Source organism: Balaenoptera ricei, chromosome 4, assembly GCF_028023285.1.
Source record: "Balaenoptera ricei isolate mBalRic1 chromosome 4, mBalRic1.hap2, whole genome shotgun sequence".
In the NCBI taxonomy this organism is placed as follows: domain Eukaryota; kingdom Metazoa; phylum Chordata; class Mammalia; order Artiodactyla; family Balaenopteridae; genus Balaenoptera; species Balaenoptera ricei.
Window position 1 is genome coordinate 158,536,241 of NC_082642.1, and position 24,654 is coordinate 158,560,894.

The 24,654-nt window shown below is 48.7% G+C and overlaps 1 protein-coding gene and 1 non-coding gene across 2 annotated transcripts in view; one reads left to right on the forward strand and one right to left on the reverse strand.

Moving 5' to 3' along the window:
* The window catches only part of UBASH3A (ubiquitin associated and SH3 domain containing A), a 49,189-nt gene that overhangs the window by 20,700 nt on the left and 3,835 nt on the right, over window positions 1-24,654 (forward strand). The window contains exons 7-13 of the mRNA XM_059921627.1: window positions 756-964; window positions 7,410-7,536; window positions 13,198-13,297; window positions 16,086-16,208; window positions 17,511-17,603; window positions 21,766-21,910; window positions 22,562-22,668. Of these exons, the coding sequence (XP_059777610.1) occupies window positions 756-964; window positions 7,410-7,536; window positions 13,198-13,297; window positions 16,086-16,208; window positions 17,511-17,603; window positions 21,766-21,910; window positions 22,562-22,668 (904 nt within the window). The remainder of the gene's footprint in view (window positions 1-755; window positions 965-7,409; window positions 7,537-13,197; window positions 13,298-16,085; window positions 16,209-17,510; window positions 17,604-21,765; window positions 21,911-22,561; window positions 22,669-24,654) is intronic.
* On the reverse strand, window positions 6,239-6,371 carry LOC132365620 (small nucleolar RNA SNORA61). The gene has a single exon (XR_009503148.1). It is a non-coding gene; the product is annotated as a small nucleolar RNA SNORA61 (small nucleolar RNA).

The following is a 24,654-nucleotide window of genomic DNA, read 5'->3' on the forward strand; positions in this document are numbered from 1 at the left end:
ATTTCAGGTATCAAAAATGGACGGTTGCAAAGATTTATGAACACATGTGCTGCTTGCTAATTTGTTTAGATAATGATTTGAGCGAAGCCTCAGTTCAGGACTCCCTCCCCATGGGATTGATTGCTTTAGATAGAAAGCTTGTTATGCTCCTTTCAGACCCATGGAACAAGTATGAATGAATCTACCGTGTTCTGTGGTGTGGGAGAAGCTGTAAATAACCTCACTCCAAGGGGGGGCAGATGTGAACATCCGGTTATGCTTTGAGATTTTCATATAAGAAATAAGTAAACAGAGATAAATAGGTAGGTAGATAGGTAGATTGATAAAATAGGTAGATAGATGATAGAGATAGATAGACAGATGATAGATAGGTAGATAGATAAATTGATAGGTAGATAAGAGTTAGATAGATAATAGATTAGATAGGTGATTGATAGATACAGATAGGTAGATAGATGATAGATAGATGATTGATATGTATAGCTAGATGATAGAGAGATAATAGATAGATGATAGATAGATAAATAGATAGATAATAACTAGAGAGAAAGATGATAGATAAATAGATAGATAAATAGATAATAACTAGAGAGACAGATGATAGATAGATACCAAAATTCATTTCTGAATGTATCTGAACAAGTGTATACATCCTTTTGTCATATTCTACTGTCATCAGACAGAGGCTTGGATGTGTCATGGAGACACAGAACCCATCCTTGCTTGAGACATGAAGACACTTTCCTCCATTCTAGACCCTGAAGGTCCGGTTCCAGTACAAACCCCAGAACATGGATGAGCTCACACTCAGTCCCGGAGACTACATCTTCGTGGACCCCACTCAGCAGGAGGAAGCCAGCGAGGGCTGGGTGATTGGGATCTCGCAGCAGACCGGCTGCCGGGGCTTCCTGCCCGAGAACTACACGGAGCGAGCTAGCGAGTGTGACACGTGGGTGAAGCACAGGTGAGTGCCGCTCTGCCCCTGCAGCCCAGAGGCCTCTCTCAGACTTAGTGTCTGAGAGCGTCTTTTTGGAAACAGTGACCATGGTGCTTGTATGCTTCTAGACAGTTCCATGGTTGGTAAAAATTGCCTTCTCCATACTGCCAACATTATCCCTGCAGGTATATGGTAAATATCTTGGTTGATTTGTGGTTTTCCACTGAAAACATTCAGAAAACATCAATTACTCTACAAAACTTTTCTGAGATCATAATCCCAAAAGGACTACAAAATACCACTTCCTTATTATGAACATAACAAATTATAGAAGCATACAAGCACCGTAGAAGAGATAATTCAATTAAAGATAAGCCAGTGAAATAAATTATGATACATCCATACAATAGAATACTTGAGGTTTTTAAAAATGATCACGAGGAAGTATTTTATGTACTGATATAAAAAAATCCAAGAGAAGTTGCAGAACAACGTGTATAGGATAGTACTAACTGTGGGGAACAGATGCATTAAAACATTATCATCTGTACTTATATATGCACAATATGTATTTATATGCACGTTCATGCGTAAAAGTTCCCTGGAAGGGAAGATGTCTATAAACTTCTAACAGTGGCTACCTGCAGGGTTGAAGGTGGGAGTTGGGAGAATGGAATAGGAATGGGAGGGAGACTTTTCACCCTCTACCACTGCATAATTTTTAAATTTGTGAACCATAGAAATGCATTACTTATTCAAAATCTAAATTAATCAATTTTAAGTTTAAAGAAAACAATATAAGGAAATTGGGTCAAAGAGAGAATAAAGGGAGAGAAGTCAGACAAACCCAGGGCCAAGCTCTGTGCACACCATGCACGCTGTGGGCCCCAGGCTCCGAGCTCTCCCACACCCAACGTGGAAAGGGATATGGCTTCCACGAAAAGATCACAGCCATCCCAGGTGTGGGTAGACCAGTCATCCCAGAGAAGCACAGTTTTATGGGTGTGGGCATGGCCATGTGTCCAGTGGCCACAACAAAGTCACAGGACATTGGTGCCACGAGGGACTGCAGAGATAATCAGGTAGATCATCATCCCTGAGAGCTGAGAACACTTGGGCCCAGGGAGGTGGAGGGGCCAGATGACATCACGCAATCAAGGAAGCACTTGGTTCCTTTTAGAACCAGCTCAGTCCATCACCCAGTCCAATGAACCATGAACCATTTAAGGAGTAACAAGGGAGCAGATTCTGGTTCCACCCCAACTGACCATCTGAGGTCCAGGTGGCGTGGGCTCCCATCTGGTCCCTGTCCTTTAGCAAGTCCTCCAATCCTTGCTCAGGATGAGAGAGCATCACCGTCGCCAGGCAGTCGGCAAACTGGATGTTTCTAGAACTATGCAGCTAAGATTCTGGAGAAAATCAGTTTATGGCTATTACATCTTTCACCTCACAGTTAATCTGTTAGTCACCTGTCACCAAAATAACGGTTCCAGGTTTTAAGCTGAACATTTCTGGGACTATTCCTTCTAGAAACAAGTTTCCCCTAGGAATTCATAAGTATTAACAAGAATTATAGCAAAAGAAGAGAAAACTAAGTACTGGGCTGGGCTGTGGGGTGTCTGATTGGCCGTGTTTTGGAAGCAACCCAGCTGTGCTGGGGAAGAAGTAAGACAAACTGTGACATGTGATTATGGGTCAGAAGGACAGAGAACCAGCACTGTTGTCGGACTCAGCTGTCCTGGCTAAGTCTTTTAAAATGGCCAAAAGTGTACTTTATTAAACGTTCAAACTTTTAAATTCAGAAAATGGCCCTAGAATGTCTGGACACGTTACTAATCGGCTGAGCAGAAATGCCGTCCGATGATACTGTCCCAAGGCTACTTTAGCTGTGGGCAGACAAACCGTTGTTTATAGACAGTGGATAAATATCTCTGACAGTGTCAGCACAGAATTCACACTTGGGACGTGCAACCCAAGCAGGAAAAATTATTGGCCTTACATCAGTGACCCATCACCCATGCGACAATTCAGCCTTTGTGCCAATAGTTCAGGGTCTCTGGATTTACTCAGCAACAAAATGACCCCACAATATTTGCCTGTTACTTTGAAGAAAAAGATCAGAGGTGACCACTGTGATATTGATGGAGCGTATTCATGAATCACAGCAGTTTTCAACCCTCCACAGACAAGAATGTATGTAGCATAATCTCGAACAAAGAGCCGTGAATGTTAGAGCTTAGAGAACACTTTGTCCTCTTTGAGCCAAGATGAGAGTACCAACCCTGGAGCAATACATGCTCAGTAACTTTCCAAAACCACAGAGCAAGTTCCTGGCAAGTAGCTCAGACATAATAGAGATATTGTCATGGGCTGCATTGTGTCCCCCAAATTCATACGTTGATGTCTGAAGCCCCAGCACTTCACAATGTGATTGTATTTAGAGATGGGTCTTTAAAGAGGTGACCAAGGTAAAATGAGATCACAGGGTGGGCCCTAATCCTATTTGTCTGGTGTCCTTATAAGAAGAGGAGATCCGGGCAGACACACACAGAAGGACGATCATGTGAGGACACAGGGAGAAGACGGCCGTGTACACACCAAGGAGAGAGGCCTCTGGAGGAACTAACCCCGCCCATACCTCGATCTTGGACTCAGCCCCCAGACTGTATGAGAACAAGTATCTGTTACTTAAGCTGCCCCGTCTGTGGTACCTCGCTATGGCATCCCTAGCAGACACAGTCCACACAACCCCACAGACGGCAGCAGTGCCCCTTTTAAAAGCCAGGGAGAATTTAAATACATCTATTTCTATGGTGTAAGTTAAGCAGTAAGTGGGTCTCCGAAGTTTAAGAGAAAAACAGAAATATTAAAATGCTACGTTCTTTCCTTTCTCTTCTCATCACCAACATCCCCATGGTAATCAAGGTTGTATTTCATTTGAAAGAGTAGCAAAAAAAAAAAAAAAAAATTCAATTTTTCTCTCCAACTGTAAACTTCACAGATGTTATTTATAGATAACGAGGCTTCACTATCTGCCCCATGGGCCGGGAGCAGGGTGCGGGAGGGCCACACCTCGCCCTCAGGAAGGGGAAACCCACCAGCATTTCCTGTGTCATGGTGAGACTGCAAATACTGAGAGCGTGCTCATTTGCAGGGGGAAATGTCAATGGTCTGAATGTGGGGATCATGTTCTTGTCTATTTATGACCAGTTAGAGACGTCGAATGTGCTGACATCTGACGCTGTGAGACTATGAGCTGTGTATATCTATTTGACCTGGATCCCGCTGTTACTGACCAGGGTCCTTGGCTTCCTTAATCAATAGATATTGATCAGAGGCCAGACAAGAAATTCAGGCAGGGCTTTGTTGGGACCACTGCTGCAACAGGGGGGAGTGGGAACCAACAACAGGTCCCCTTGCCTGCCCGCTCCCCGAGGGGGCTTGAGCTGGCTCCTTACATGGGGTGAGGGCAGGGGTGTGTCCAGGCGTCAGGCCAGACGGGTGACTTAGGTGGTCTGCCCACCCCCTAGGTGGTGGTGTGTGCAGGGGGCACACGCAGTGCCCTGCTTTTGCTCCAGGCTCTTCAAAAGTGGCAGTTGGGTTTTTTGGTCTCTTTGTATCTTTTGGGTCCAGAATTTGACCCAACTGGGCAGGCACGCAGTTATTTTTAGTCCTGTACAGTTTCTTTGTATTCTGTTGCTGGAGGAGAGGTGTGTCCAGGTGCCAGCCCTGCAGCAAAGGGTCCAGGTCCCAGCAAAAGGTCCCAGGTCCCAGCCTGTCTCGCCGCCAGTAGGATTTACCACTCAAGACAGGACAGGCAACAAGATGGGAAGAGAAGGTACGACTTGCAGACAGTTTCAGAAGTGAGTTAACTACATCGAAACACCGCGTGGGCACTGAGGGTCACGGGCGTGCGGTTGTGATGGTGAAAGGCAGGTGGCCTGAGCCTGTGGGCCCCTGAGATGCAGGAGAAATGACGCCACTCCCAGCTCAGGACCCGGTTAGGGTCTCAGGATGGAGGCCTGGAAGCCATCAGCTTTACGAGAATTGGGGGACTTGGGGCCACTGTGGGAGAGAAAGGCAAACATTTACAAATGGGCCGAATAAGTAGAAACACACCACGTTCATGATGGAGCAAAATGAATCCTCCCAGAGCCATTTCCAGGTTTAATGGAATTCCAGGGAAAATCCCAATGGGATCGTTTGTTGTAACTTCACTGAGTGATTGAAAAGTTTATCTGGGAGAATAAATAGAAGAGCTGAGAACACTTTGAAAAATAAAAGTGATGAGAGGAGATATTTACCCCACCAGGTATTAAAAGCATGTTATAAATCTATAATATGGTACTGGCTTGAGGGAAAGAGAAAAAATAGATCCGTGGAACAGACTAGCTAACAGAGCAGGAGACCTGGTATATTAGGAGGTTCCTATCTGATGAATGCATCAGAAATGGGAAAATAAATGGGTGTAAAATAAAAGGTATTCTGTATGACCTCACAGCGCACACTGATATCAATTTAATTCTGAGTCAAGAATTAAACAGAAAATCATTTTAAAATAGAAGGCAGTTTAAATGACTGTATTTCTGATTTCTGGACCGGGGAGAGCTTTGAAAGCAGAGAAGCAGTGGAATGGCTCTTAGGGTGAGACTTAACAGATGTGTCTTTAATACTGATTATTAAGTGCTTAAAATGTAAGCCTTCTGTATGTTAAAAATCATAAAGAATACTACAATCTAAAGAGCAAGACGAGAACATGCTTTTCAGGAAATAGTAATAACGATGATGTTCCCTTACCAGTCACTCACGCGAGCGGACCGTCTGCCTCCTTCTCTTCCCCCGTAAACTGGAGGCCCAGGCACCCCTGGACACTCTGCCCACCAGCTGATTTGTGTCTGATTTTTTCATCTAACCCAGAGGCCGCCCACTGCATTCCTCACTCTTATCCGCCGGGACAGGTGAACGTCGGAAGAGTGTCCACCAGCTCTAGTCGCCTGCGGCCTCTAGGCCCACGTGCCCTTCTCCCCCCAGCACACTGTGATGCTCGGTCCAAACTCCTAGCCAAGGCCACCTGTTCATGGCGCGTTGCAGCCCATCCCTCCTGGGCATCCCATGACCTCCAAGGGCATCACGCCAGCATCATCTGTCATCCCAAGGCCCTCCCCAACGGCTCCCACCAGCAAGCAAACATGCTGTTATCTTAAAAACAAAATCAAGCACAAGCTCTCTTTTTTTTTCCCATTTCCCTCTCTAGCTGCTGTCCACTTCTCTCCTCTGATTGTATGTATCTTTTTCACTCAGCCTTGTTTGAAACTAGCCCGCATGCTATAAAGCAGATTACAGGCCTCGTGAGGACAGCTTCAGTATAACTAGTCCTCCTCTTACGACCACCAGGACAGGTGCTCAGATCCCACGGGAACGGGAACCAGAGGTGCTTGTAAATTGTTTTTAACTAGAGTTTACAAAGATGACCTTTCGCTTTCTAAAAAGAATTTCCCCTGGGAACCTGGCCCTTTCTTGCTCTTGGAGGATTTCCATGACCGTCGGCTCTTGGTTCCGCATTCTCACTCCTCCTCGGGCCCCTCCCCTGTTCCTCACCTCGGCACCGGCACTCGCTCACCTTCTGGAGTTCTCACAGCTCTGGTGTGCCATGACCTTCGCCCTCAGTGGTCCTCAGAGCTCCCAAACGGCTGCCCACCCGGGGCACCTTTCTTGATCCCCTAGACGAGCAGCAGTTTCCTCTCCGCCTGCACCTGCTCGGGCACTGTGGTCACCCACCCGCCCACTAATGCATCTGTGCCTTTCCTGTGTGTTGCCATGGCGTTTAATGTGTCTGTTCTGCTCCCTTATCCCTGTTCCCAACCACGAGCATCTTCACACCTTTGGTTATTTCAGAAGGCGATTCTTAGAGGGTGATGCACTGGTTTGCTCGGGCCTCGTAACGAGATAGCACAGACATGGTGACTTAAACAGCAGGTGTCCCTTCTCTTGCAGCCCTGGAGGCTGGAAGTCCAAGCTCAAGCTGGTCCCTCCTGAGGCCTCTCTCCTGGGTGTGTAGGTGGCCGTGTCCTCCCAGTGTCCCCACATTGTCGTCCCTGTGTCCTGATCTCCTCTTCTCAAAAGAACCCAGTCAGATTGAATTAACACCCACCCTAGTGACCTCATTTTACCTTTATCATCTCTTTAAAGGTCCTACCTCCAAATAGGGTCCCATTCGGAGGTGCTGGGGGTCAGGACTATACATTTGAGGGCACACAGTTCAGTCTGTAACAGGTGGTGATGGAGAACATGAACCACCACCACCGGCTCAGGAGCTGCTATGTGCTGGGCACTGAGTCCTTCTGAACCATTGTTTCGTTTCATCCTCACGATGACCCAACCCACCCGCCGTGTCGCATGCATGCTCTCCATCACGTGACGACCGGATGCTTCCCAGGCTCGTCATGACACTGGCCTCTTTCCTCTCGCACAGGACGTACACCTTCAGTGTAGCCCCCGACCTGAGCTCCGGGAAGGACGGTGAAGCCAGCAGCAGACGGAACGGGGACCCTCAGCCTCCGCCCATGTCCCGGAGCATCAGTAGCCTGCAGTCCCTACAGGTGACGGGGCCCTGATGTCAAATGAGCCGCTCACAGCCCCACTCTGTGCCGACTCCGGGTAGACTCGACTCCTCCAGGGCAGCTTTCACTCAGACGCTGCTGCCCTGAGCTCAGACCTGGGTGGGCCAGCAAGGGGCCCATCTCTCTGCTCCCAGGTCCCCCAGCTCCGTCCACCCCGGGCAGAGGGTGACCCCTGCACACACGCACACACTGTGAGCCTGGCCCATGTCATCATGGCACTAGGTCACGGGGCAGGAAAGGGACAGGGACCCAGCCCTCCTGGGAGGCCACACTCTCACCCTAACTCTGCCATCGGCCGGCTGGCTCCTTCCCCAAGAGCCCACCGGCCCCCAGAGCTTGCCTCCGGTTCAGACAAGAGCTGAGCCCAGGGCAGGGGACACCGGGAGCCTGGGAGGACAAGGGGTGACCTCTTTAGCTGGGCCTTCGGGGGTGAACGGCCCGGGTGGAGGAGGTTCGGACTGGGAGCCAGAGGCCTGCCAGCCCCAGACCGATGAAAATGGGGCCCGCGCCCCAGACTCTCTGGGAATGAGGGGAGCCGGCCTGGACTGGGGCCATGGGCTCCCTGAGGCTGAGCCCCGCTTTCCAGATTGAACGAGGGGAGGAGCTGACTTGCAAGGCTCAGCCCAGCTCGGCCTCTGTCTGAACGCTGGTGCTTGAAATGGACGAGAACCTGACACCCGTCCCCCGATAACAGAACCCTCCCCTGGCCTGAGGTCACTCCATCCAGGTAGTGAGAAAGGAGAACTGGCCGTAGTTTTGCTATGGTCACGTAGTGGGCTGAAGAACGGCTCCAAAGAGGTAAGGTCCCAATTCCTGCCACCTCTTGTGAGGAAAATGGTCTTTGCATGTGTGACTGAGATAAGGGTCTTGATGGGGAGATTATCCTGGATTATCCTGCAGGCCCTAAACCTAATCACAGGAAACAGGGGATGTGATGCTCACAGACGAGGAGACAAGGCACACAGAGAGAAGCCATGTGACCTCGGGGCAGAGACTGGAGCCACACGGCCACACGTCAAGGATGCTGGGGCCACCGGGAGCTGGAAGAGGCAGGAGGAACCCTCCCCTAGAGCCTCTGAGGGGGCCTGGCCCTGCGACACCTTGATTTTGGACTTCCAGCCTTCAGAACTGGAAGAGAATAAGCTTCGTTTGTTTTCAGCCCCCGCAGTCAGTGCTTTGTTTCAGCAGTCCCAGGAAAGGTATCCAGCACCTTCTGTCAAAAGATCTGAGGGCTTCCCTGGTGGTGCGGTGGTTGAGAATCCGCCTGCCAATGCAGGGGACACGGGTTCGAGCCCTGGTCTGGGAAGATCCCACGTGCCGCGGAGCAACTGGGCCCGTGAGCCACAACTACTGAGCCTGCGCGTCTGGAGCCTGTGCTCCGCAACAAGAGAGGCCGCGATAGTGAGAGGCCCGCGCACCGCGATGAAGAGTGGCCCCCGCTTGCCGCAACTGGAGAAAGCCCTCGCACAGAAACGAAGACCCAACACAGCCAAAAATAAATAAATAAATAAAATTTAAAAAAAAAAAAAAAAGATCTGATGCAGCCCTGCCGTTGTGTGGACCCAGGGGTTGGTCCATTCCATTCCCCGTGGACCTTTCACTTTATCATAATATTCCTGATGCAAATATTCCTGATTTCAAAGTTCAACCCCTCCGTGCTCTTCCAGGGAAGAAAATGCCCCCGATCCAAAACCTCAGCCCAAGGCAGTGATGGTGTTTTGAGACCATCAGTGAGCAGATCCAGGTTGGGAACACGTGTGTGTCCTGTGACCTACTGGGAAGATCCGTCCTCGGCAGGGGGAATGGAATAGAAAAGGGGTCCTGGTGTCAGTGCAGGCAATCCCACAGCCATACTTCAAAATGTAAGGCAGCAACAGGACTTCCCTGGTGGCGCAGTGGCTGGGACTCCGCACTGCAAATGCAGGGGGCACGAGTTCGATCCTCAGTCAGGGAACTAGATCCCACATGCATGCCACAACTAAGGAGCCCACGTGCCGCAACTAAGAAGCCCACCTGCTGCAACTAAGACCCAGTGCAACCAAATACACAATTAAAAAAAAAAATGTAAGACAGCAAGACGACCTTCCCCTTGGAGCTGCCAGAGGTCGGTGTTTGCATCCTGAACCAAATATCAGCGCCCTCCACCACAGTATTCACTTCACCTTGACCATGTGCCCATTTTGAAGACTCGGCCCCAAGGCCCTGAGAAGCTACATATGGAGACCTTGACCGTCCCATCGGCTCACAAACACATTTCATGCGCCAATCAGAACGTAGTCAGGTCCAATGAGAAGAGCCCTGTGCGTCAAGCGGCTGGAGATTCTGCATCCCCCGGGGGTGGGTGGGCCCCACGAGGGGTTGGGAGGGTCTGGCTGGGGCTGCGCATGGTGCCGGACCCAAGAGCGCTTGTGAGGCAGGTGCAGTTTGCCCGAGACCCTACTTTCTGGTGTTTGCCCTTCTCAGCAATTCCCAACCACTTTCCAACATGCGGGGATTCCACTGGGGCCCCTTCGTCCTTCTTGATGAACTTGAAGAAGTGCTGGGGGAGCAGCCAGAGGTGCAGACCCTCGAGGCCCCACCCCTGTCGGCAGAATCAATCCCAAGGGTGTGGTCAACAGCACTGGCTACGTTTCAAATGAATGCTGTGTCTCTCAGGGTGTTTACCTGTGAAAAATACCTACATTCTCCTCTCCAGGATTTGGGGGAAACCAGAGTGTGATTCTGGGTCTGGTGATGGCAGTTCACACTGAGGAGGGCCACATCTTGTCACCTCTTCCTCACCCTACTCAATAGCAAAGATACAGGGACTTCCCTGGCGGTCCAGTGGTTAAGACTCCACACTTCCAATGCAGGGGGACAAGAGTTCGATCTCTGGTCGGGGAACTAAGATCCCACAAGCTGCGCAGAGCAGCCAAAAGAAAAAAATAGCAGATACAAAAATATCAGCTCTCTCATTTTCACCCAGAAGCCCACCTTCAGAGGGATGTGAGGCCAAAGATGGGGAGGGAGAGAAAGGGTCCACCTCAGGAAAAGGAGTGGTCAGGGCAAAGCAGACCTCTGGCTGGAGCTGTCTCCTGTCCAGATGCCCTCCCCCTTCTGACCGTCCCTGATGACCTTGGCCTGACCATCCCCAGTGATCTTAGCCCGTCCATCCCTGGTGACCTTGGCTCCAGGCATGACCAAGTCCCATGTCTTCCCTGGAGTCCCCCCAGCCCACCTCCTGCGGCAGGCACTGTCAGCTCTGCCCCTCGTCCTCTGCCATCTGTGACTCATCTTTCCATGTTGGTCCAGAGGCCCCAGTGAGATCCGAGGTCCCCTAAGTGGGGCATCTTTGGACGACACCTTGTGTCCCAGCATCTGGCACGCGTGCCCCCAGACCTTGACGGCACGAGTCCCCAGAGGCAGCAGGCCTGTGTTGATGTGGAATTTCCCATCCTGCTCCAGAGTCGAGTCCTGGCGCTGGGCAACACCGCCCCTGCCCCTGGGGCTGGGACGCGAGCTCCTTCAGGGTCCCAGCCCAGCCTCAGCGCCTCCCTCGAGAGGTTCTCTGTCATCTCTGGGGCTCCCGGGGGAGGCCTGTGCCCCACACAGCTGTCCTGGTGACTCCACTTCGGCTCCGCTCTCAGCCTCTGCAGGTCACTCTCACCTCTCTGGCCATCTCGGCTCTCCCTCATTCTCTCCATCCTTTTATGCAGAAAATGTGCTCAGGCTTCCTCTCGAGGTCAGCCTCTCCCTCCGACACAGCACAGCGAGAAGGGCCAGCCCCAGCTCCCCTGAGGAAACCCCCAGCCACCCCGCACATAGGAGCCCCCTCCTCAAAGACACCCCACACCACGGCCTGGAATGCAGCCCTTGGGTTAATTCCCCGAAGCACTGACCTCCCCAAGAGCAAAGGTGGACGTCAGTCCTGCAGTTGTGAGGCCCAAAGGCCGTCTGAGCCCCTGCCCAAAGCAAAGGGGGAGAGCTCTAGAGAGCTCTGCTGTTTCCACGGCTGGACCCTGATAACCTCCTGTCGATGCCTTTCTCTCCCCAAAATAAAGTAAACTAAAGTGCTGTTTTCCCCTAGCACTCAGCCAAACAGAAAAACACCAGCTATGGGAAAGAAGGGCCAGCAAGAAAGGAGAAAGAAGGGATAGATGCAGGGCTTCTCCCCTGGGTGCCCAGAGCTGAACACACGCCCTGGCAGCCTGGAGAACAGGGTGATTCACATTTAAGCAGAGAACCACATTTAACACGCCAACACTGGGGTGGTCCCGGAGGCCCCCTCGGAGGAAAACGAGTGCCAGCAACAGAGGAAACTAGGATGGATGGACGGATGGTTAAATGATAGATTAGATAGATAGATAGATAGATAGATAGATAGATAGATAGATAGATGATAGATAGATAATAGATAGATAGATGATTCATAGACAGTAGATAATAGATAGATTTTATAGATATAGATATATAGATATAGGTATAGATATAGATACACACACACAGATGGTCCCCAACTTACAATGGTTCGACTTACAGTTTGACTTTACCATGGTGCAAAAGCAATATGCATTCAGTAGAATTTTGAATACTTGAATTTTGAATTTTCCCAGACAAGTGACATGTGGTCCAATCCTCTCTCTGATATTGGGCAGATATCAAATGATATTAAATGCATTTTTTACTTAAGATATTTTCAATTTATGATGGGTTTATTGGGATGTAACCCCATCCTACATTGAGGAAGATTTGTACATATCTATATAGTATATACATACATCTATTATATATATCTATTATATATAATAGATATTATATAATCTATAATATTATAATAGTATATTATAATATAGTACATTATGATAGATATTATATTATAATATAGTATATTATAAAGATTATAATTATATTATATAATTGAATTACAATTACATATCATATTATAAAGTAATAAATGTATATATTATTATATTTAGATAGATACAGATCATTTCCTAAGAAGTCACTATGAAGGGGTGAATATTTGTGTTCCCCCAACAAATTCCTATGTTGAAATCTTGTTGATCAATGTGATGGTGTTTGGAGGTGGGGCTTAGGTCATGTGGGTGTAGCTCTCATGAAAGGGGTTAGTGACCTTATGGAAAAGACCCCAGAGAGCTCCCTTACCCTACACCGTGTGAGGACACAGTGAGATGTTAGCCCAAAAAGGGCCCTCACCTAACTGTGCTGGTGCCTGATCTCTGGCACCCTGAGACTTCCAGCCCCTGGAAGCGTGAGACACAAATTTCTGTTGTTTATAAGCCACCCAGGGTATTTTATTACAGCAGCCTGAAGGGACCAAGACAAGGGATAAGGACTTGGAAGAGACAGAAAGTAGACAGTTGATGTGCCATGATGTGGGTCATTCGTTCCACTTTCTTTTCATTTCCTATGTGTGCTATAGTGCCCAGAAAATTAAAAGTTGCAAGAAGTTACAGAGATCACCTGCAATTCCTAGCCCCTTCTCATCATAATGGTCCTGGTAAAACGGGCTGTAACTACTGAGCAAGGAAGGAAGAGACGTGGTGTCCAGGCCACCACTGGATGAGGGGGAGAAGCTGCTGGAACAAGTCTCATAAGGTGGGTGTTAACTCTCACGTGCCTTTCTTTCCACCATTCCAGGCCACCATAATGAGGAAAAGCGTCCTGGTGGTGCGCCATGGGGAGAGAGTGGACCAAATCTTCGGGAAGTCCTGGCTGCAGCAATGTTCCACTTCCGACGGTAGGTACAGTCCTGGCAGAATCCAGATGCAGGAATTAGACGGAGCTAACAGATGAGATCATGTCTCAGTTTTCTTAGCCAGAGCCCCTGGGGCACCATTCTTCAGAATGACCATGCATAGACTGTTTATGTGGGATGGACACACGCTCCATCTCTCTCCACAGGCATTACATGTGTGCATGTGAGCGTGTATGCATCTGTAAGTATCTTACCTCAAACGCTTTGGGGAAGATGGAGGAATGGTTTTCAATAGTAAGCAAGTCTGCTGGAGTGACACATGGACAGCCCTGTGTGTCCTGGCAGCACACACATGGCACTTGGTTAGTGGGTGCGGCACTGCCTTGAGAGCAAGTCACTCTGGCCACAGTCACTGACCCTCACACATACCCCAACTTGCAATCTCACAGCTGCATCTTTCTGAGGTCATCTCCCCTGCGGTGGTCGCTTCCCTACAACGTTTGGCCGTGCTATACTCAACTGAAGGGCATATTTTTTAACGTGTTGGGTGCTTACCCCAACTTCTCCCCTCTGGATGCCAAGAACTGAGAACAGGGCTTGTAGATACAAAATACCCACAGTCTCTGTACTGATCCACAATTGTATCACACACATGCCCTAATGGAAAGCCCAGAGTGCCACTATTTCTAAGCCATGGATAATTATATAAATGAAAGTATTGAATGAACCTAGTGATAAAATCCATTCACAGTGGCTGGACTTGCTGAGCCCTTGGGGATCCCTCCAGGAGCCCAACAGGCCAAGAAAGGGGGAAGTGAATAGGGGACACATTGGCAGATGACCTGAATGCACAAGAAAATTCCTGCGCAAATGACATCATGACTACACCTATCTCCAAGAACCCATAGAACTAATGCTACACTTGTCTCTACAAAACAAGACCAAGTAGAGGCACAAAGGCTCAAGGAAGAAATAGGTGGCTCTGAAGATGCATTGACATTCAAAGAATTATAAGACACTTCTTGCAGTAAAACAATTACTGAAACTACAGACTGAAATGGCACACATGTCAGTATGCATATGATGGTGGTGGTGGTGTGAGAACCAGACCAAACAACCAACATCAAAAAGAGTGACTGGACTTCATAAAAAGAGGGAAAATATGTGGTCATCTACACAAAAGATCAAGTCACCTATAAGGGAAAATATTTTAAAGGCACTGGAAATTCCCAGCTTAGAGGAAACTGCTGATGGATCTTTTTACCAGGTAAGGAAGCCCTGGTAAAGTGCATTGTGATAGTCTACTTGGTCTGAATTCTGCAAGTTGCAGTGTTTGATCAATTACAATGACAGGTATTTGGGGACACTGCCGGCCCCCCCTTGCATTCCGGCGTCCCTCCTGGTTTCTGCTCACTTCTGCACGAAGGACCCACACCCTCTATGGCCCCTCACTTCCCAGCGGCGCTGGCCCAGGGCACCCCTATTTGCTCAGACTGTCCTCCCGTCAGAGCCCAACCACCCCCCAGGTCCTCGGCTTCTTCTGAGCTCTGCCCTCTGCCTCACAAAGTGATCACAGATAAAACATCAATGAGGGCAAAAGACCTCAGTGGAGTAGTTTCACATTTGGGGATGACAGATGTCCTTGAGAATATGACACAAGTGACGGACCTTCGCTTTGAATGAAAAACAAATACCAGCTTTCCCTGCGGACACACCTAACACTTTGGCATTTAATAAAGGTCTGTAAAGCTTACGGTTCAAACAAAGTCTCTGCCAGTGGAAATTCCAGGGAGGTAGCTTCCAGAAATATCTTGCATGGAACCTAAAAACACAAGGCATGCAAATAGCCGCTGCCTGCCTCCCCTTGGTGAACTGCTGGGAGGCTGGGGTGGCATGTTCAGGTGCAAGTGACAGGCCATCCATGTGACGTATGGCAGGTCTCAAGAGAGGCAGTTTGGCTGCTAGAATCTGTTGTAGCCAGGAGGTTTGGAGACCGCTTGGGAGGATGAGAGGGCTTGGTGTGGCGTGGCGTGATTATCCATTTATCTGCAGGGATAAATGGATAATCTGAGGATGAGATCAAACCTGCCCCTATTGGCCACTACCTCTGAGCCAGGCTCTGGGCTCCAAGCATTATCTTGCTGATTCGTTCAGACAACTCTGTTGTTTCCCGATTTTTATTGATAAGGGAGATTAGTCAGTTGCCTCTACACACACAACTAGTAACTGGTGGTGCCAGGATTTGCACCAGATCGTCCAATCTTCGAGCCCAAGGTCAAACTCAAAGTGAACCAAGGTGCTCTGAGCCTCTGAATGGGTGGTGGTGGTGGGGAGTCCCAGTGGAGCCCCCTGATGTCCAGTCATGCCTCAAGCAGCTGACTAATAATACACAATGCAGGACCCTCTCCCGCCATCTGTATTCTGTCCCGTAGGCAATGGGACATCTTCAAGCTATGGGGATGGGTTGAGTTTCATCTAATTAATTAATACCAATTTGAGACTCTTATCAAGTTAAGCTAAATCAGTCTTGGTTCTTAATCAGGAAAATTGTATGAATGACTCTTCGGGGGGGTTTTGAGAGGACAAAGAAGGTCTCATGGTTCCTATGGCTGAAACATACGTTTTCTGTGTTTGAGGGAATGGGTGGTGAGAGTAGGACTTCCTCCTGGAATTGAATCCACATCACAGAGCATGCTCAAGAAAAAACACAGTTGACCACAATGTAAATAATTACCATGCTTCAAATGTGGGTCTTGATCTTAAGAGTTTAGTGGGACAAATATGCACTAACTCAGTGGAACTGAGCATCTGGTGCTTATTTATGCTTTAGGGAAATACTACCGGCCAGACCTGAACTTCCCTCGCAGTCTGCCCAGACGGAGCCGCGGTATCAAAGACTTTGAAAACGATCCACCTTTATCGTCCTGTGGAATTTTCCAGTCCAGAATGGCAGGTATGTTTGAGGATCATTCTAGTAGGAATAGTAACAATAGTTGTAGCAGTGATTATCACTCACGTGTATTGAGCCCTTGCTACGTGCCCTTTGAGGCCAGATCTCCCCTTTATATAAGGGCACCAGTCCTCATAAATTGCTCATCTTAACTTGATCACCTCTATAAAGACCCTACATTCAAAGAAGGTCACACTGTGAGGCATGGGGTTAGGACTCCAACATATGAATTTAGGGAACAGAAATCAGCCCATCACAATATCCACGGAAACCTCACTGGTGTTGGTACCGTGCAGATTTTGTACTGAAGAGAGCTCCTTCTTTCCCAAAGACCAGGTCCTCTAATTTTGCAAGAAGAAATGTGATTTACAGGCTTGTCCTTCCATGAGCCTCAGGGGGCTTGAGTTTCCATTACTGCAGGTGACCATGAACTTGAAACAGCACCCACTTGATAGCTCACAGTTCTGTGGGTCAGAAACACAAACACAGCATGGCTGGGTTCTCTGTTCAGGGTCTCAACTCTGATTTCAAGCTGCTGGCTGGGCTGACTTCCCACCTGGAGCCTCTTGGAAGCAGTTCCACATTCATTGGGCTGGTGGGAGAATTCATTTCCTTGTGGTTGTAGGACTGAAGTCCTCACTTCCTTGCCTGGTGCCAGCACAGGGGCTGCTGGATTCCTAGAGCCCACCCACATTCCTTGCAACATGGCCCCCTCCATCTTGGAAGCCAACAGTAGAGAATTTATTGCATGTCAAATCCCTCTACCTTTGGTTTTTAAAAAATTTTTTATTAAAGTATAGTTGATTTACAGTATCAAATAAGTTTCAGGTATACAGCAAAGTGGTTCAGTTTTAGATAGATAGATAGATAGATGTTCTTTATCAGATTATTTTCCCTTATAGGTTATTACAAAATATTGAGTCTAGTTCCCTGTGCTCTGCAGAAGGACCTTGTTGGTTGTCTATTTTATACATAGTAGTGTGTATATGTTATCTGACTTCTTTTCCGTGACTGGCTGGAGAAATCTCTGCTTTTAATGGGCTCACCTGAATGGGTCTGGCCCACCTGCGATAATCTCCCTTCTGCCTTATAACATAACCTGGTCACAGGGGAGCTAGCTCACCGTATTCACAGCTTCCACCCACACACCAGGGGATTATACAGGGTGTGTATACGGGGTGGTGGTGGGGATTCTTGGGGCCACTTAAGACCCTGCCTGCCACGGGTAGTAAGCCACCTGTTGGAGTTGCCACCATGGGCAGCTACAGTTATGAAGAGGGCACTTCTCCACCTGCTGTCTTCCAGGGGAAGCTCTGCTGGGCAGTGGCATCAGGATCATCTCCGTCTTCACCTCCCCAGCCCTCCGCTGTGTGCAGACAGCCAAACACATCCTGGAAGGTCAGTGAGAACTGCAGCTAGCTTCTCATGTGGCCTTGACCTCATGACTCTTCTCCGGGGGGAGAAGATAGTGAGCAGAGGTGAGACTGGGGTGGGTGGCCATGAATGGCCACACAAAGTCACAAGACAGTTGTGAACCAGCCCTCAAGAACTGTTAGGAGGCACTGAGCCAGTTAGCATTTCTGGAAGGTCAGGATTGTAATTCGCCTTTGGCCTGCTTCTGCCATGTGTTTTTTAAAAAGCTGGGGGTGAGGATGTTCCCAGAGAGCTGAGAACTGCTGTGGTCCCTTCTTAAGTCCAAAATGCAGGACTCCCTGGGCAAGGGAATCGGCTCCTGGGAGCTGTTCAGCACCATCAAAAGCTGCTGTGTGATGGGAAGCCAGTGGCAGACCCTTCTGAGCGAGCGTCCACCTACAGGAAGAAGCAAGTTCCTGCCAGAGATGGGCAGCCTGCCCTGGAGGTCCTGGTTCCGCCTCTCCCAGTGTGGGGAAGGGGGCACAAGACCTAGGTCACCATGCACGCACGGCCGGTCCTCCATAGTGATGGGACTGAGGGCAGAGTGTGTGGGCACAGGTGCAGCAGGTGGGCACGTGTGGAGGAGGGGGCTTGCCTCTGCTTTCTCAGAGACACAGGAAGTCAGGTGACCAGGTGAGCATGAGAAAGGGCAGCACTGAATGTGTGACATGCTTATTGGGGAGAGGGGCCAGGACAGGGACGGGGAAGTACAAGGTGACCATTGGGCAGCACAAAGGCCACTTGAGGTCATGGGCACGGCTTTACACGGAGACCCATCAACGGTGCTGGGCTGCCCCCAGGTGTGGCCCAGGAGGAGCAGGCGGAACTGCGGCTAACCCCGGGCGGGTTTGAGAAGTAAGTATGATGAAGCAAGAAAGGGTGCAAGGAGCTGAAGGTGCACGGGGGAGGGCCATGGAGATTGAGTGGAGATTTTAAGCTGTGTAAGGTAGGGAGTTAGGGGCTGGGGGAGGCGAACGATACCAAGCAAAGAGTCAGCTCCGTGGAGTGAAATCCCGGGAGGTGGCTGGAGGGTTGGAATCAGATACGAGGGACAGGAGCCTACAGAGAAAGGAAGGCTGGCTGGAGATAGAGAAGAGGATGGCACTGAGCTTAGCGAGGGTTGCAGCTGCTGGGAATGACCTACCAGATCAAGGTCAGGGAGGAAGGACATCAGTGGAGGAGGGGGACAAAGAGCAAAGAGGCTGCTGCTGGACAAGCCGTCTTGCAGATAACGGCATCGTGCCTGGCGCGGTGTCAGAAAGAGGACGGCGAGCAGACCTTCACGGGAGCAGCTGTTGAAATGATGGCGGGTCCGCCAGCCCGAGCACCACCCCAGTATCTCCTCCACGTAGATCAGAGAAGCTCTGACAAAGTGCCTTCCCGATTCTGCCATGCAGCTGGGAATCCCTCCCAGGGATGGACCTGATCCTTGCACAGGACCCGTGTGGGCTCGTGGCCAATCCAGTCCTTTCCTACCTTCTCATTAACGTGCTGTTTCTTGATCCACTCGCTAAGTTGTGAGGGTAGAAACCCATTTCATCACTGTCCGCTTTCCACACACTTAAAACTCGGAGGCCGTCTCTGTGCATCGTCAGCCCTGCAGACGTCCTCCGTTTGTCATTTCTCATCCGAGCGTAACAGGGGACCCTGGACTCCCCTGCACGGTTTCTGGGGTCCCTGAGACCGAGAAATGCCCGTGGTTTCCCCCGCTGTTGAGATTTGCATGTTCATTGCTTTGCTTCCCTGCAGCTCTGGGCTCTGGACCCATGGAGCCAAGGGCAGGTTAAAGCACGATGTCAGCTGCTAAGCAAACCCGGGAGGGGCCCAGGACCCCACCGTGTTTGCTCTAAGTATTTCCATTTGATAACTCTTAACAAATAGGACAGAAGAAGGCAAAATAGATATGAAGTCATTTTATGCCCGGATAGCTTAGGATCAATATATGTGTAATTAATCCAACAACTATAGCGATCAGATGTGAAGAAAGCAAGAAACACGCACAAATACAGGATAAAAGGTGACAGGCTCACCCCGGATTCTCCTGTGCCCCCCACCCGCCTTTAAACCCGCCATTTAATTGAGCTTATTTTGTTTTAACCCATCCGGGAGGCTGATACTTTTCCACTAACCTAAGAAAACACTTGAATCTCCATCTGAGGCTGGCAGCCCACAGGTGAGCGGGGGTGACACCTGCAGATTGCCTGTGTCCAGCCAGGCCAGCACGTGGATACCTCTGACGGTGACTTCCTCCAAGTCGCCAGGCCCTTTCCTAGTGATGCTCTCAGGCTCCCTTTCCCCACCCAGCCTCCCAGCCATGGTCACAACATATGAAAAAAAAAAAGATAAGGAATATTCTTTTGGCCTTAAACGAATATAACTGAGAGCTTCAAAAACATTTTTCGTAACTTTATCCCCTTTTTGTTATCATTCATGTTTCCTCATTATGAACATATCTGTTCCAATTTCTCTGACTTCTGTTAGGTGGGTCTCTTGCATTTAAAATAAAAGCTCCCCAAAATGTTTTCTGACAACGATCATGTCAATGTCTTTAACATGATCTCTCATTGACTTTTACTCTATATGCAGAGGAGGAGGAGGACGAAGTCAGTTTAAAGAACATAAATTCATAAATCCTGTGTTAATCAAGAAAAGCAGGATGCTCAGCCTTCTTCATATGTCCTCAAACATGACCATCCTGTTTTCCAGAATGCTAAGCTTTATCTCACCACCATGTCAGTGAATGTCCAGATGGACCATTTCCCAAAGTGTGACCCACAGAACAGGAAGAGGGCCCAACGCCATTTGGGACACTCTCCAGACTCTTTTTTTTTTTTTTTTTTTTAATTTTGTAGAGTATTATTTTTCTTTTATCAATTTATTTTTTATATTGAAGTATAGTTGAACTACAATGTTGTGTTAATTTCTGCTGTACAGCAAAGTGACTCAGTTACATGCATATATATACTCTTTTTCATATTTTTTTCCATTATGGTTTATCACAGGATATTGAATGTAGTTCCCTGCGCTCTACAGTAGGACCTTTTTGTTTATCCAGCCTATATATAATAGTTTGCATCTGCTAATCTCAAACTCCCAATCCATCCCTCTCCAAACTCTTTCTTCGTGTCACCTATTCCCGGTGGACACGAGTTCCTCACAGGCTGCGGGAGAGCCCAGGAGCCCCATCAACCAGGCTTAACTCTCTTTTCTAAATGTGCTTTGCAAAGGAACCCATTTCATGGGCCTGAAATACATTTTGGGAATGGATTTGATTGCCAGCATTTCCGTTTAACGTCATTTTCTCCATTTCGAATAAAAACATTAAGGTCTTGTTTTTCCCCCACTCAAAAAGAGGTGGCCTTAGTTTACAGGTCTCTTACTGAAGGTATAAAAAAAAATGTCAGTTTATGGAATGTGCTTTTCTGTAGCAAACGTATGTACTATTTTTGGCAAAACAGATGATGTATACTTAGATGCAAATATGATTATATGAAGTTTTGTCCAAAACAACTTCACCAGTTAGATTTTACTGAATTCATGACTTCCATTTCCAGTTTTTTTAATTTACAATAGAAAGTGGAGGTTTTTTTCTCATTAAAAAAAAAAATCCTAGGGAAGGGCAAGTTGTGAGAGATAGAATGTTCCAGAAGGTGACTCCCATCCACCCTCCGCTTCAGCTCAGTCTGGGGTAAGTGTTTACCAGGATGGCGCTTCCGTGTGGCTAACAAGCTCCATGATTGCCCTCGTCTTTTCCTCAGATCATTGGACCAGCCAAGTCCTCATAGGTGCAGGCTCCTTCTTGACCCAGGGAGGAGTCCGGGTGCCGCGTGCTATGGGGCTGCATCGGGTCATCAGGATGAGCACCAGGGAGGTCGCTGCCAGTGGCACCTCCCAGATCCCAAGAGACTCTGGCCCTTCCTGATGAGCAGAGGGTCATCACTCCTCTCATACCCTCCAACTGCCCGGTGGCTTTTGTCTGAGAAATAGTGTGTCTGTGCCTAATCACAGGACAAGATTCAGCAAGCAAAAAAAAAAAAAAAGTCAGATTTTTTTCCAAAGGTTTGATTTAGACCTAGGAAGAGACTCATTTACAGAAATCCAAAATAGACACCGAAGATGATAAACACTTGTATTCTGTTGAATCCAGAGCTCAAACTGGAGAAGAAAATTAAGATAAGAGTGGAGCCCGGAATCTTTGAATGGACCAAATGGGAGACTGGCAAAACCACCCTGACCCTCATGACCCTGGAAGAGCTGAGAGAGGCGGATTTCAACGTCAGCATGGATTATAGGTGAGCCGCCTCACGTTGTCTGCTGCTGGGGTTTTCTCGTTAAAGAAAAATTACTCACGACACTGGTTAAAGGTAATAAGGAAGGCTTTATTCAAGAGGGACCACTGCAGTGGGGGGTTTGCAGAAGGGAAGGAAGATCAGATTCCCCTCCGAATATAAGGCCAAGTGGGGATTCTTCCTCCCAGGAGCAGGGTGGGGTGATGGGAGATTCTTAAGAGAACAGGGTGATTCTTGCTAAACGGAACCTAAAAGGATCCTTGCTGCAGGCAGGCCAGGGGATCAGACGCCTCCTGGGGTTGGAGGGGAAGCCGAGTTTGCTCAGATATCCAGAGTGGTCAGATATGGGGTTGGGCGATTCTGGCTAAACTGAGTGCACAAGGTTGGATGTGAAGCCCACAGGTCGGGCCCGTTGAGAAGAGGGTCAGTCAGTCTGGCTAGAGTTCGTCAGCCAGAGAACCTTCATCTCCCGCTGCCCGTGGCTGGCGGCGCCATCACAAGCCTGTGTGCGGGTACTCAGGGAGAAGGCTCGCTGGAGGCCCAACGCCAGCTCTTTGCTGGTTTTGAGCACAGAACTGGAGGCTCGGGGCTGACCGTGAGCCCTGGCTAGAGGCGAGCCGTCTCCCTCCTTCTGCTCCCCTCCCCCTCCTCCAGGCCCGCCTTCCCCCTCCCCTCCCTCCTGCCCGCCGAGCCCTACGAGGATTACTTGCACAGGTGTGCAGTGAGCATGGAACAGATCGTCAGCACCCGCCCGCAGGACGGTAAGTGGCCCCATCGTCCTCGGGTACCAGCCGCCCTGGGGGTTGGGTTCTCACCTCTGGGATGGAAATGATTGATTTTTGAACCGAGGGATGCCCCAACCTCCCCTGCCCCATTTCCCTGCCACTGGAGTGCTACATCGCTGCCTCTGCATAGACACACGCCCCCCGACCCAGGCCCTGGGGCCCCTGATTCCGGAACCAAGAGCTGATGGGATCCAAGACAGAAGGGTCGACACAGACCACCCACGCCCACTTCCTAGGAAACAAAAGAATCTAAGAATCAAGCAGCCAAATGTTGGGTCATGTTTAAATGACAATTCGGACAAAGAATCTGTTTAAGTTGATGGTCGAGACCATTAAAGAAATTTGAACATGGAATTTAAATCTGGAATCTGAATATGGAAGTATTTAAGAAATAATAGGGCTTCCCTGGTGGCGCAGTGGTTGAGAATCTGCCTGCTAATGCAGGAGACACGGGTTCGAGCTCTGGTCTGGGAAGATCCCACATGCCGCGGAGCAACTAGGTCTGTGAGCCACAACTACTGAGCCTGTGCGTCTGGAGCCTGTGCTCCGCAACAAGAGAGGCCGCGATAGTGAGAGGCCTGCGCACCGCGATGAAGAGTGGCCCCCGCTTGCCACAACTGGAGAAAGCCCTCGCACAGAAATGAAGACCCAACATAGCAATCAACCAATCAATCAATCTTTAAAAAAAAAAAGAAATATTAATGCTAATTTTGTGAGGTGTGATAATAGCATGGTTGTGTGTAAGAATGAAAAGTCCTCCTTTGGAGATGCAAACCGAGGTACATCCTGTGAAATTGCGTGATGTTTGGGATATGCTTTAAAATACTTCGCTAAGTGTCCATCAACCGATGAATGGATTAAGAAGATGTGGTGCATATATACAATGGAATATTACTCAGCCATAAAAAAAGAATGAAATTTTGACATTTGCAGCAACATGGATGGACTTGAAGGGCGTTATGCCAAGTGAAATTAGTCAGACGGAGAAAGACAAACACTTTACTTATATGTGGAATCTAAAAAATACAACAAACTAGTGAACATAACAAAAAAGAGGCAGACTCACAGATATTGAAAACAAATGAGGAGTACCAGTGGGGAGAGGAAACGGGGAGGGGCAAGATAGGGGTCGGGGATTAAGAGGTACAAGCTGTTAGGTATAAAATAAGCTACAAGGATATATTGTACAACATAGGGAACATAGCCAATATTTTATAGCAACTAAATGGCGTATAACCTTTAAAAATTGTGAATCACTGTATTGTACACCTTATATAATATTGTAACTTATACAGTATAATATGGTACATAAACTATACTTCAGTAAAAATAAAATAAAAATACTTCACAGAAAAGGGGGTGGGGTAGCAGACAGATGATATATGGTGGGCAAAATGTCAACAACCATTGGAGCTCCCTGATGGGAACACGGGGATTCATCAGACCCGCTTTTGGGGTATATATCAAAATGTCCATAGTGAAACTCGAAAAACAAATCCTATAAGATTTAAGTTAGCAAGTGCGTATTGAACATCAGCAATGTGTCAGGTACCAAATAAAGCATTATGGGAAAAATCTAAGCAAAGAAGACACACGTTCTACCCTCAAAGGGTATGAATATTGTTGGAGGAAAAGGCGCAAACATCTGGAATATTAGGAATATTAAATAACATGAAAAAGAGCTCAGAAGGAGTTGATAAGGGACCACCCGGCCCACTTGCCCCACCATCGTTCTTTCCATCCCTCGTCCAAAGGAGCTCAGGGGACCAAAGACTCTGATGACCAGGACCTCGGCGACAGCTGAGCCCCTGCCCTCCCCCCAGAGTCCCCAGTGCACCGTGGGGCATGTGCTCTGAGACCTCAACCTTGCTGTGTCCAGCACCCCATGCACACCCGGCCATGAGACCGGTCTATGTGACCTGTTTTGACTGATGGGCACCCTGGGGAAGGTGCTTTTGGAAA